At 38.5% G+C, this 14,108-nt stretch overlaps 1 protein-coding gene across 2 annotated transcripts in view; it reads left to right on the top strand.

Moving 5' to 3' along the window:
• The window catches only part of LOC149812293 (lysine-specific demethylase JMJ21-like), a 41,528-nt gene that overhangs the window by 7,731 nt on the left and 19,689 nt on the right, over positions 1 to 14,108 (top strand). For both annotated transcript variants that reach the window (XM_089992633.1, XM_089992634.1), the window contains exon 6: positions 1 to 200. In XM_089992633.1, coding sequence (XP_089848759.1) covers positions 1 to 200 — 200 coding nt within the window. The remainder of the gene's footprint in view (positions 201 to 14,108) is intronic.

Raw genomic sequence — 14,108 nt, 5'->3', positions numbered from 1 at the left:
TTTGCAGAAGTTGCACCTGGCTTGTTAAAAGATTACAATGTACCTCATCTGTTCCAAGAAGATCTTTTTGATGTTCTGGAAAACGACAAGCGGCCCCCATTCAGATGGCTAGTGATAGGACCGGAAAGATCTGGTGCATCATGGCATGTAGATCCTGCCCTTACAAGTGCCTGGAACACTCTTCTAAGTGGACGCAAAAGGTATGATAATCTGCAGACTTGCTTCATGTATCACTCCATGCTGTAGATATATTCTAAATAGTGGATACATCTAGTAATGTGAATCAATAGTGTAGACCAGCAGGTTTGTAGATGTGTATAACATGACGTTGTGGTTGTTCCTATGGTTTCCTGTTTCTCAACCTCATGTCCTTGGGCACATTGATCAACTTGGCTTTGTCATATTAAGAACTTCCTTTAATAAGGTTTATGTTGCTCACCTGCTGTAGAATAAGAAACTATCCTCTGAACAACTATGCAATCCAAATATGAATCTGCTCAATCAGTTTTCTTTTTTTATGGCCATTTCTGTTGATCTTTAAATGCAAGGATTTTTTAGATATAACCTCAAGTAGGTTTAGATGATTCCATTAAGCATCAATTTTGGGAAGATTTAGATGGAGTAGTACAAGGGATATCTTATGGAGAAAGGCTTTTCATCGGCGGTGACCTTAATGGGCATGTAGGCATTAGTAGGGATGGATTTGAGAGTATCCATGGAGGCTATGGTATAGGAGAAAGAAACGAAAGTGGAGAAAAGATTTTGGTTTGTCCTATGATATGATCTTATCAAACACTTGGTTTAGGAAGAGGGAGTCTCACCTAGTAACATTTAAAAGTAAGGTTAATACGAGTCAGATAGATTTTTTCCTACTTAGAAAGAGAGATAGAGGTTGTTGTATCGATTATAAGGTTATACCGGGAGAAAGTGTAGCTACACAACATAGAGTCTTAATTTTAGATCTTAGAATTAGACAATGCCGCAAAAGGGATAGACATAGGATAGATCCTAGAATTAAGTGGTGGGCACTGAAAGGAACTAAACAAGGAATGTTTGTAAAGCAGGTAGTTAAAGAAGCTGATTGGTGTTTCGAGGAGGATTCAGAATCAATGTGGAATAAGATAGCGGGTGGCATGAGAAAGATGGCTAAGGAGGTATTGGGTGAGTCTAAAGGCGGTGCACCGCTAGGTAAAGATACATGGTGGTGGAACGAGGATGTCAAATTAGCTATTAAGGTTAAAAGTAGGGGTGGCAATTTCTGACACGACCCGCCAACCCGACCCGCCAACCTGCCTCTTAGGCGGGTTCGGGTTGGGCTTAAGCCAACCCATATAATAAACGGGTCGACCCGCGTAACCCGTTTATTAAACAGGTCGGGTTCGGGTTGGGGGTATGCCAACCCGCCAACCCGGCTGACCCGTTTAATAAACGGGTTAGGCGGGTGGGTCAACCCGCCAACCCGTCTGTCCGACCCGTCAACCCAACCCGCCAACCTGCCAACCCGATCCGTCAACCCGCCAACCTGACACGCGAACCTGAAAACCCGTTTACCCGACCCAACCCATTTATTAAATGGGTTGGCGGGTCGTGTCGGGTTACCCGTTTATTAAACGGGTCGGGTTCGTGTTTGCCACAGCCGACCCGTTTAATAAACGGGTCGGATTGAGGTATGCTGACACGCCAACCCGACCCGATTGCCACCCCTAGTTAAAAGAGTGTTATAGAAATCTAAGTAAGAGTCGTGATATTGAGAATTTAGAGAAGTATATGATAGCAAAGAAGGAAGCTAAAAAAGTAGTTCGGAACGCGAGGGATAAGGTATATAAGGAGGTTTATGACAAGTTGGATACCAAAGAGGGCGAGAAAGATATTTATAGGCTTGCAAAGATGAGATATAGGAAATCGAGGGATCTGGGTATGGTTAGATGTATCAAAGATGAAACGCAAAGGGTTTTAGTCAAAGATGAGGAGATTAAGGAGAGATGAAAATATTATTTTGATAAGCTGTTTAATGAAAGTCATGCTCAGGATCTTGGAGACTTCTCCATTCCTTTTCATGAGATGAATCGTGACTTCATGCACAAGATTCAAAAGAAAGAAATTGCAGAGGCTTTGAAGAAAATGAAATCAAGAAGGGCAGTTGGCCCAGATGGTATACCTATCGAGGCTTGGAAATGCTTGGGAGAGAAAGGTTTAGAATGCTTGACAAATCTTTTTAACAAGATTTGGCGGACAAATAAGATGCCTAATGAGTGGAGGAAGAGTACTTTGTTGCCTCTATATAAGAATAAGGGTGATATACAAGATTGCACAAACTATCGTGGTATAAAACTCATGAGTCATACTATGAAACTTTGGGAGAGGGTGATTGAGTCTAGGTTGAGGAAGGTTGTCATGATATCGGAGAATCAATTTGGTTTTATACCTGGAAGATCAACTATGGAAGCTATACATCTTCTTAGACAACTTATTGAGAGAAATAGAGAGAGGAGTAAAGATTTGCATATGGTTTTTATTGATTTGGAGAAGGCATACGATAGAGTACCTAGGGACGTTCTCTGGTGGACAATGATGAAGAAAGGTGTTTCTCTCAAGTACATTAGTATAATTAAAGATATGTATGAAGGAGTAGTAACCAATGTTCGCACTTGTGGAGGGGTGACAACCAATTTTCCTATAACGAAATGGGGATCTTCGAAACACGAGCTTAGATTAACAAGAGCAAGTGTCAAGAATGACACTAAAGCATAACCCTTAAAAAGGGTATAACTGGAAACAAAATAAAAATAAAAATGTATTCTTTATTGATATGAAAAACCAATTGCTTAAGAAGCATTGGAGTAAAATACAAGAGGGGCTGCACCCCTTTATATACACAGCTGAAAGAGGACTCAATAGAGCTCTTGGGCACAGTCCAACAGCTCTATTTAGAGCTGTTGGAATGTGTCAGTCCAACAGCTCTATTAAGAGTTGTTGGACTGTGTCAGTCCAACAGCTCTATTGCTAGTAGCAACAGTCATTCTAGTTCAAACTGAACTAGATGACATAAAGACAAAAAATAAAAATAAAGGAAAAAAAATTACAGAAAAGAAAGAAATGAAAAATGTATTTATATATATATATATATATATATATATATAATATTATTATATATACATATATGTACAGTTTTACATTTTAACACTCCCCCTCAAACTTACGGTACAATAAGCAAAAGTTTGTCTAAGAGAAAGTGAAATCGGGGAGCAGCGAGAGGCTTTGTAAAGAAGTCTGCTAACTGATATTCTGAAGTGACATATGGGAGATCAATTATCCCGTGTAGATATTCCTCTCTGACGTAGTGACAATCCATTTCGATGTGTTTGGTGCGCTCGTGGAATGTTCTGTTACTGGCAATGTAGCTCGCACTTTTGTTGTCACAACACATTTGTGAAGCCTTTGTTGCTTCAACTCCCATGTCAGCAAGCAGTCGTCGGAGCCAAACTACTTCCATGGTCGTGGTTGTCATGGCTCTGTATTCAGCTTCGGTGGATGAGAGAGATACCTTCTGCTGCTTTTTACACCTCCACGAGATTAATGATTCCCCTAAAAAGACACAAAAGCCAGTGGTTGAGTGTCTGTTATTGGGATCACCTCCCCAATCAGCATCAGTATATGCAATTAAATCAAGAGAAGAGGAGGAAGATAAGAAAAGTCCTCGTGAAAGAGAGGACTTGATGTATCTGATAATACGCATGACTGCTCCCATATGAACAGAAGTAGGAGCATGTTGAAATTGACTTGCTGTATGAACAACATGTGCTATATCTGGTCTGGTAATGGATAGATAGGAAAGTGCCCCGACAAGTTGTCTGTAAGGAGTAGGGTCCGAAAGAAGTTCTCCATCATCAATCTTCATTTTAACATTAACAACTTCTGGAGTGTCGACTTTCTTATCATCAGTAATACCAGACCTGAAAACAATATCAAAAGCAAATTTAGTCTGAGATAATAAATATCCTCTAGGAGAATAAGCAACTTCAATGCCTAAAAAATATCTCAACAAGCCCAAATCAGTCATTTCAAAATGAGATTTAAGAAGTGTTTTGATTGTTTCAACTCCCTGTTTATCGCTTCCGGTGATGACCATATCATCCACATAGAGAAGAAGCACAATGATCCCTGTATCAGAATTCTTAATAAACAAAGCAGTGTCAGTTAAACAGAATTGAAAACCAATATCAATCATAACACGACTAAACCTATCATACCAAGCTTTTGGTGCTTGTTTAAGTCCATAAAGAGCTTTTTCTAAGCGAAGGACTTTACTCTTAGGAATACTTAGACCAGGAGGGGGTTCCATATATACTTCTTCAACTAGCTTTCCATTTAAAAAAGCATTTTTGACATCCATTTGAAAAATAGACCATTTTTTGATAGAAGCTAAGGCAATTAAGGTTCGGACAGTAGTCATACGAGCCACCGGAGCAAAGGTTTCTTCATAATCAATCCCATATTCTTGGGCACCTTTGGCTACTAAACGGGCTTTATATCTTTCAAGAGTACCATCACTCTTGGTTTTAATTTTATAAACCCATCGACATCCTATAGTTTTCTTCCCTGGAGGAAGATCTTGAATATTCCATGTAGAAGCCTTTTCAAGTGCATCTAATTCAGCTTTCATGGCTTCTATCCATTTGATATCATTTTTTGCTTGAAAATATGTGGATGGTTCTTCATATGAGTGAATTAATGCAATAACTGCCCTATATGTGGGTGAGAAAGACTCGTATGATACAAACTTTCCTGGAGGCCTCGAGATTCGGGTTGATTGTCTAGTTGGAATGTTAGAATATTTCTCAAGTGCACATGGAGGATTAGACTCTTGTCGCCTGGAATATTGAATACTAGTATCTCTATGAACTTCTTCATTTTCAACATTAAGATCGATAATTCTTTGATCATCATCAAAGTTACAGTCAAGGTCATATTCATTAGATGTTGATGTTAGATCTAGCAAAAAGGAGTACTCAGTGACGTCTTTTAATTTTTTAAAATCAAAGAAGCTCTCCTTTTCAAGAAAGGAAACATTTCTAGACACATATAGTTTATTATTTTTGAAGTCAAAACATCTATAACCTTTCTGGTTTTCAGCATATCCTAAAAAGGCACAGGGAATCGCACAAGGGGAAAGTTTATCATTTTTGTCAGTAAATATGAAACATTTGCACCCAAATATTCTTAGTCTAGAGTAGTCTGGAGAAATGTTCATAAGTTTTTCAATGGGAGTGATATTTTGTAACGAAGAAGATGGCATCCTATTAATGAGATATGTGGCAGTTAAGGCAACTTCTGCCCAAAAGTCTTTCGGGACTTGATTTGCTATTAATAAAGTCCTAGTGGTTTCTATAATATGGCGATGTTTTCGTTCTGCCAGTTAATTTTGTTGAGGTGTATAAGGACAAGATCTTTGATGTGTGATGCCATGCAATTTAAGATAATTTTGAAAATCTGTGGATAAGAACTCTCCCCCTGAATCTGTGCGAAAAATAGTAATATCATTTTGAAACTTGTTTTTAACCATATTATGAAAAGTTTGAAAGTATGAAAATACTTCAGACTTATGTTTGAGAAAGTACATCCACGTATGTCGGGAGAAATCAACAAACAACAACAACAACAACAACTACGCCTTCATCCCAAAACAATTGGGGTCAGCGATATGAACCAAAAAAGAAATTCATTTTGGGTCTTCCACATGAATCCTTTTCCTCCAATCATTTCTATCCAACGCCATGTCCTCGGTGAGGTTCAAAGCATTCATATCCTTTCCTATCATCTCCATCCAAGTCTTCCTAGGCCTACCCCGACCTCTTTTAACTAATATATTTTCCCACGTATATCGGGAGAAATCATCAACAAAAATAACATAGTAAACAAATCCTCCTTTAGAAATTACTGGTGCAGGACCCCAAACATCTGAGTGTATTAATTCAAGTGGTCTTGAAGAGAAAAAGGTTCTGTTCTGAAATTGTAATCTTTTCATTTTGCCGAGAATACAATCTTTACAATCAAATGATTCAGAGTTACAAAATTTCCCTAGATTTGGAAAATGTTGGATTTTGGCTATATGTGGGTGACCAAGTCTCTTATGCCACAGTTCCAACTCTATTTTTTGAATATTATAACAAAAAGCTTTCTTCGGCATTTCCAAAAAATCCATGTAATAGAGTCCTCCTTCTCTATGGCCTTCCCTAATCAGCTTGCCTGACTGACAATCCTGTACCCAACAACCATGAGAAGAAAAAGAAATATTACACCCATAATCAGAAATTTGAGATACAGATAAAAGATTTAAATTTAATTTGGGAACATGTCTAATTTCTGGAATAAAAAAAAAATTGTTTTATAAATTTTTTCAAAATTTCCTATTCCTTCTATTTCAAGAGAAGTCCCATCAGCAGTAAAGACCTTTGACACACTTGTTTTATTTTTAACACATTTGGATAGACTTTGATTATTTGGGGTCATATGAAAAGATGCACCAGAGTCAAGAAGCCAAGAAATTTTACCTAGATAAGAAAAAGATGAGGCTGCTGCGCCGGTTGAAGCTTCAGATGAGGAAGAGGCACCTTTGATGAGAGGCTGAAGAATCTCCATTAGTTGGGCCAGGGAAACCGGTGCATCCTGATTTTTAGGCTCCGATCCAGCAATTGCAGCTCTTTTTTCTCTCAGCTCCTTAAGTTGGGGACATTGTGGCCTGTAGTGTCCCGGTTCATGACAGTGATGACAAATAACTTTCTTCTTATCATAGTCACCATTTTGTCGGTTAAAGTGAGGAGGCCTATATGATCGAACATGATTCCCTGGTCTAGACACGGCTAAAACGGAATCATCTTCAATTTTTAAAGAACCTTTCCGGAGACGATTTTCTTCCATTGTTAACTCTTCAATAGTTTCAACAATAGAAGGAATTTTTCTCCGGTGAAGTAGGGCTGATTTAGTGGTTTCAAATTCCGGCCTTAATCCAGTGATAAACTGGTAAAAATGTTCGGCATCGAGTTGTTTCTGACGAAGCTCGATGTCTTCGGCACAATGCCACTTTGGTTCTAAAAGGGAAAGTTCTTCCCAAAGTTCGGACAACCCATTGTAATATTCACGAATAGTTTTGTCTCCTTGTGTCATCATTCGAACTTTTTCTTGGAGGTTGCACACGTGTGCAATATCTTTAAGGGAATACATATTCTTAAGGTATTCCCATGCCTTATCGGCATGATCAAATTTGGCAAGACTTGAGCATTTTTTAATGTCAACGCTATTGATAAGCCATGACATTATCTTCGCATGAGATATTTTCCATTCTTTCCATTTTTTCTCGTATGAGGCAATAGCCTTGATTTTCTCTTCTTCCGATAGAGGGACCTCTTTATCTCCCTCCTTTTTAGTAAGAGATAGCTTAGGTTCCGAATCGGAACCATCCACAATCCCCCATAAGCCTTTTCCCCATATATGGTGCTTCATGATTGAAGCCCATGTTACATAGTTCGTATCGCTTAGTTTCATAGGCATGATGGTGACTTTATCATTGTCATCCATCGATTACAAGGAGAGAAAGAATAGGGATAGAAGAGAAACAAGAAGGAAAATGAAAAAGAAAGAAAAAAAAACAATACAACAAGATGTGAAATCTTCTCCAATGAAGTGATAAAACACTTCTCTTCAAGTGGCGAACACTTTTGCAAACGGGCACGGAAACCAAGGCAGCTTTTCCTCAAGATTTAGTACTTCCGCGGCTCTGATACCATGAAATGAAATGGGGATCTTCGAAACACGAGCTTAGATTAACAAGAGCAAGTGTCAAGAATGACACTAAAGCATAACCCTTAAAAAGGGTATAACTGGAAACAAAATAAAAATAAAAATGTATTCTTTATTGATATGAAAAACCAATTGCTTAAGAAGCATTGGAGTAAAATACAAGAGGGGCTGCACCCCTTTATATACACAGCTGAAAGAGGACTCAATAGAGTTGTTGGGCACAGTCCAACAGCTCTATTTAGAGTTGTTGGAATGTGTCAGTCCAACAGCTCTATTGCTAGTCAAGTCTGGACAGGACTTGACTAGCAACAGTCATTCTAGTTCAAACTGAACTAGATGACATAAAGACAAAAAATAAAAATAAAGGAAAAAAAATTACAGAAAAGAAAGAAATGAAAAATGTATTTATATATATATATATATATAATATTATTATATATACATATATGTACAGTTTTACATTTTAACAATTACATCAAGGATCTGCTTTAAGCCCTTCCTATTTGCTATAGTGATGGATGAGCTTACGAGATCAATTCAAGAAAATGTTCCGTGGTGTATGTTGTTTGCTGATGATATTGTTTTGATTGATAAGTCTAAAGCTGGGGTTAATGCTAAGTTAGAATTATGGAGACAGACATTGGAAGCAAGAGGTTTTAAGTTGAGTAAGAGTAAGATCGAATACATGGAATGTCGGTTTAGTAAGCAACGAAGTAGTGATGGGAGTGTAGTGAAGCTTGGTAAGCAAGAAATACCGGTGGATGATTGTTTCAAATATTTGGGATCTATCATTCAAAAGTATGAAGAAATTGATGGAGATGTAAATCATAGGATAAAGGTTGGGTGGATGAAATGGAAAAGTGCAACTGGAGTGTTGTGCGATCGTAGAAAGCCATTGCGGTTGAAGGGAAAGTTTTATAGGACGACTATAAGGCCCACTTTACTATATGGTACGGAATGTTGGGCTGCCAAGAGACATCATATTCAAAAAATGAGTGTAGCTGAGATGCGTATGCTGAGATGGATGTGTGGAAATACAATAAAAGATAAGATTCAGAACGAGGAGATACGTAAGAAGGTAGGCGTTGCACCCATTGAAAATAAGATGAGAGAGAATCGTTTACGGTGGTTTGGACATATTCGGCGAAGGCCTTATGATGCTCCAGTTAGAAGGATGGAGAAATGGGAAAACATAGTTGGGGTTGTAATGAAATATGCGGAAAAGAAATGTATGTCCTACAATGGACATTCACACATAGAAATCAAAGAACAAGTCCAAAAGAGGACATACACAAAAGCCAATAATGGCTAGAAAGCATAAAATCTTATAAATGCACAAAAGGGCTTGAAGAAGCCACACATTACAAAGGGGGAGACCCCACTTATTTATAGGCAAGAGAGGAGTGAGGGAGAGTTAGAGAAAAGCAAGAGAGAGGGACCATTGGGAGTCCCAACAAGGAGTCGTTGGGCTCCCAACGGTCACAATTGTGACCGTTGGGGGCCCAACGACTCTTTGTTGGGGCCCCCAATGGCTGTGTATTAAATGCACAAAAAAGAAATAAAAAGAACAAAAAAGAAAAAGGAAAAAATAGAAAAAGAAAAAGGAAAAAAGAAGAAAAGGAAAAAAGTCTAAAATGCCCCTATTGGGCGAGATTACAAAACTACCCCTTATCGGGTAGTGAAAGAGAACTATATATATATATATATATATATATAGGTATTACATATATTTTAACACCCTCCCTCAAGCTTTACGTTGATACAACGGAAAGCTTGTTGAGAAGAAACATGAAACGAGGAGCAGCAAGAGCTTTGGTGAAAAAGTCCGCCAACTGGTACTCGGATGTGACATAGGGCAGTGCTATGGTTCCTTTTAGGTATTCATCTCGAACATAGTGGCAATCCATCTCAATGTGTTTAGTACGCTCATGGAAGGTGTGGTTGCTTGCAATATAGATAGCACTCTTGTTATCGCAACACATCTTCGAAGGAATTGAGATGACGATGCCCATATCACAGAGGAGACTTCTAAGCCACACAAGCTCCATGGTTGTAGTGGCCATTGCACGATATTCGGCTTCAGTTGAGGACAATGATACTTTATGCTGCTTCTTGCATCTCCAAGAAATCATAGTCACCTAGGAAAACACAAAAACCAGTGGTTGAGACTCTATCATTGGGATTTCCTCCCCAATCAGCATCTGTATAAGCAATTAAATCAAGGGATGATGAAGAGGAAAGAAAAACTCCCTTAGTTATGGTGTTTTTAATATATCTGACAATTCTTAAGACTGCACTCATGTGCACAGTTGTAGGTGCATGTTGAAACTGACTGACGGAGTGAACTGCATGAGCTATGTCTGGCCGAGTGATAGATAAGTATGTCAGAGACCCAACGAGTTGACGGTAGGGAGTAGGATTCTCAAGAAGTGTCCCATCTTCCAGTCTCAGCTTTGCATTGATAACCTCAGGGGTTTCTGTCTTCTTATCATCCGAAATTCCAGACTTGGCACAGATGTCAGCAGCAAGTTTCATCTGAGAGAGGATGTACCCTCGAGGTGAATATGCAACTTCAATACCTAGAAAATATCTTAAGAAACCAAGGTCAGACATGTCAAAATTTTCTTTTAAAATTTTCTTAATATCATGGATTCCTTGCTCATCACTCCCAGTGATGATCATATCATCAACATATAGTAGTAGAATAACTACAGATGACCCTGCACTTTTCACAAATAACGCAGTGTCAGTATAACATGAACGAAAATTTAAGCTAGTCATTACAGTACTAAATCTATCATGCCAAGCTTTCGGAGCTTGTTTTAACCCATATAGTGTCTTTTTTAGTTTAAGAATTTTGTTTTCACCAATAGATACTCCTGGTGGAGGATCCATATAGACCTCTTCACTTAGTTCGCCATTAAGAAATGCGTTCTTAACATCCAATTGATAGATAGGCCATTTTTTAACGGATGCAATCGCAATAAGAGTCCTAACACTAGTCATTCTAGCTACGGGAGCAAAGGTTTCTTCATAGTCTATTTCGTACTCTTGAGCATATCCTTTGGCTACCAACCTAGCTTTATAACGTTCTAATGACCCATCACTTTTAGTTTTAATTTTGAAGACCCATCTACATCCAATGGACTTCTTTCCAGTGGGTAATGAGGTTATTTCCCAAGTTTTAGCCTTTTCAAGGGCACTAAGTTCAAGTTTCATGGCTTCAACCCATTGAGGAATGTTTTTGGCTTCATTATAGTGTGACGGTTCATGATAAGAGTGTAATGCAATTAGGCATGCCCTATATTTAGGTGTTAGGGACTCATAGGAAACAAACCTATTAGGAGGATTGGAGATCCGGCTAGATCTCCTTAAAGAGGTTTCTTCTATGTTGGAATTTTGAGAATATTTTTCTAAAGCGCTAATGGGAGTTTCTTGACCACGCCTAGCATAGGTTTGAATGGACCTATTTTCAACATCATTACTTGCATTTTCAACATTACTAAGAGGAGTATCCTCTAAATCATTAGGAACATCCTCTTCGTGAGGAGTCACATCTTCTTGAGAGAGAAGATCAAATAAGAAAGCATATTCGCTTTCATCAATATCTTTATTTTTCTCAAAACCGTTCTCATTTTCTAAAAATGTAACATCTTTGGATGCATATAGTTTGTTGCTTTTGGGATCGAAGCACCTAAAACCCTTTTGATTCTCTCCGTATCCTAAGAACACACATTCGATAGCCTTGGGAGATAACTTATCTCTTTTATGTGTAAGGACAAAGCACTTACACCCAAAAATTCTTAATCTATTAAAATCGGGTGTTCTTTCAAAAAGTTTTTCATATGGAGATATATTTTGTAGGGATGAGGATATCATTCTATTTATCAAATAAGTGGAGGTTAAGGCGACTTCGGCCCAATAGCATTTTGGAATTTCTTTGGAAATAAGAAGAGTCCTAGTGGTTTCCAAGATGTGTCTATGCTTTCTTTCGGCTAGACCGTTTTGTTGGGGAGTCCTAGGACATGACCTTTGATGACAAATTCCATTGGTTTCCAAATATTCTTGAAATTCATTTGATAGATATTCTCCACTGGAGTCGGATCGAAGAATGGAGATATTAGTTGAAAATTGATTTTTGACAATCATATGAAATTTTTTAAAGAAGTTAAAAACTTCGGATTTTAGATTGAGAAAATAGATCCACACATATCGAGTGAAATCATCAATGAAAGTAACATAATATGAGTATCCTCCTTTTGATATGACCGGAGAAGGACCCAAAACATCCGAATGAACTAATTCAAAGGGTCTTTTTGACACAAATGTTCTCTTTGAAAATGGGGTGGATTTCATTTTTCCAAAAATACAACTCTTGCAAACAAAATGTTTCTCATTACAAAATTTCTTTCCAAAGGGAAAGGAGTACATTTTTTAGAAGCTTGGATGTCCAAGTCTTTGATGCCAAGTTTCTATATTTTTATCTTGGACATGATTACAAAATGAGTTAGTAGGAAGTTTCAAGTGGGTCATGTAGTAGAGATCTCCCCTCCTATGGCCTTGCCCAATCCGCTTCCCGGACTGGAGATCCTGTATAGAACAATCCTTGGTTGAGAAGGAGATTTCACATCCATGATCACATATTTGGGAGACCGATAAAAGATTTAAATTAAGTTGAGGTACTACTCTTACATTTGGCACAAAAAAATCTTTTGAAAAATCTAAGGTTCCAAAACTTTTAACTTGTAAAGAGGTACCATCGGCGGTGGAAACAAAGGAATTTTTGGAGTTGCTACATACATTGGATAGTCCATTTTCAATAGGGGTCATATGAAAAGATGCTCCAGAGTCAAGGATCCAAGAAGGCGTACCTGGAGGAGAAGAAGAGGCAATGGCGGCTCCCGAAGTTGATGGCGACTTGAGTAGAATTTGTAGTGCTTCGGATAGTTGAGAAAGGGAGAAGGACTCTTTCCCTTTCATTGTCTCCTCCTTCTTTTGTGGGATTTCTTCAATAATAGCAACTTTACCTTTTGGAGGTTCATTTATCTTTGGACAATTAGGTCTTATATGACCCGGTTCTTGACAATGATGGCAAATGGCTTTCCTATAATTGCCATTATAGTTATTTTGCCTCTCAAAGTGTGGAGGCTTATATGCTTTCATATGATTGCCGGGTTTAGACACGGCAAGAACTTCATCTCCTCCTTTAATCATGCCAAGACGTGTTTCTTCTTGGCATATTTCGGCTATGGAATCTTCCAATGGAAGTGGTTTGGATCTATGAAGGAGGGAGGACCTAACTTGTTCATATTCGGGCCTAAGCCCGTGTAAAAATTGGAAAAAGTGTTCTTTCTCCATTTGTTCTCTCCTCATTTCAACATCTTCACTTGATACCCATTTGGGTTCAAGAAGGGATAGCTCATCCCACAAAGGGCCAAGAGTGCTATAGTAATCTCTTACACTCATTTCACCTTGCTTAATGGTACGAATTTTTTCTTGGATGAAGAATTGACGAGCAAGGTCTTTTTGGGTATACATACCTTTCATAAAGAACCATGCTTCATTTGGTAGGCGGAATTTAGCAATGTTGGCGCAAATCTTTAACTCCACGTTGTTCATGAACCATGCAAGAATTTTTGCATGCTTACTTTCCCAATCTTCTACCTTGGATTGGTGATCTTCAATAGCTTTTATGCGAGCATTTCCTTCTAGAGCTTTTTCTTGATCACCATCAATTTTCGTAAGTTGAAGTTGAGGTTCCCTAATGGTGCCCATAACGTATCCCCAAAGCTTTTTACCTTTGAGATTGTTCTCCATGGCGGCGGCCCACATCATGTAGTTAGTACCATTGAGCTTGAAGGAGAGATCAATCTTTTTCTCCTTCCATTATATAATCAAGAATGGAGGACAAACAAAGAGAGATAAAACAAGACAACTAGCAATATAAATCAAGAGCACAACCAAGGCTCTGATACCATGTAATGAAATATGCGGAAAAGAAATGTATGTCCTACAATGGACATTCACACATAGAAATCAAAGAACAAGTCCAAAAGATGACATACACAAAAGCCAATAATGGCTAGAAAGCATAAAATCTTATAAATGCACAAAAGGGCTTGAAGAAGCCACACATTACAAAGGGGGAGACCCCACTTATTTATAGGCAAGAGAGTGAGGGAGAGTTAGAGAAAAGCAAGAGAGAGGGACCATTGGGAGTCCCAACAAGGAGTCGTTGGGCTCCCAACGGTCACAATTGTGACCGTTGGGGGCCCAACGACTCTTTGTTGGGGGCCCCAATGGTTGTGCAT

Source organism: Nuphar pumila, chromosome 17 (assembly GCF_984573655.1).
Source record: "Nuphar pumila chromosome 17, dmNupPumi1.hap1.1, whole genome shotgun sequence".
In the NCBI taxonomy this organism is placed as follows: Eukaryota; Viridiplantae; Streptophyta; class Magnoliopsida; order Nymphaeales; family Nymphaeaceae; genus Nuphar; species Nuphar pumila.
Note: the sequence above shows the minus strand (reverse complement) of the source record. Positions and strands in the feature narration are given on the sequence as shown.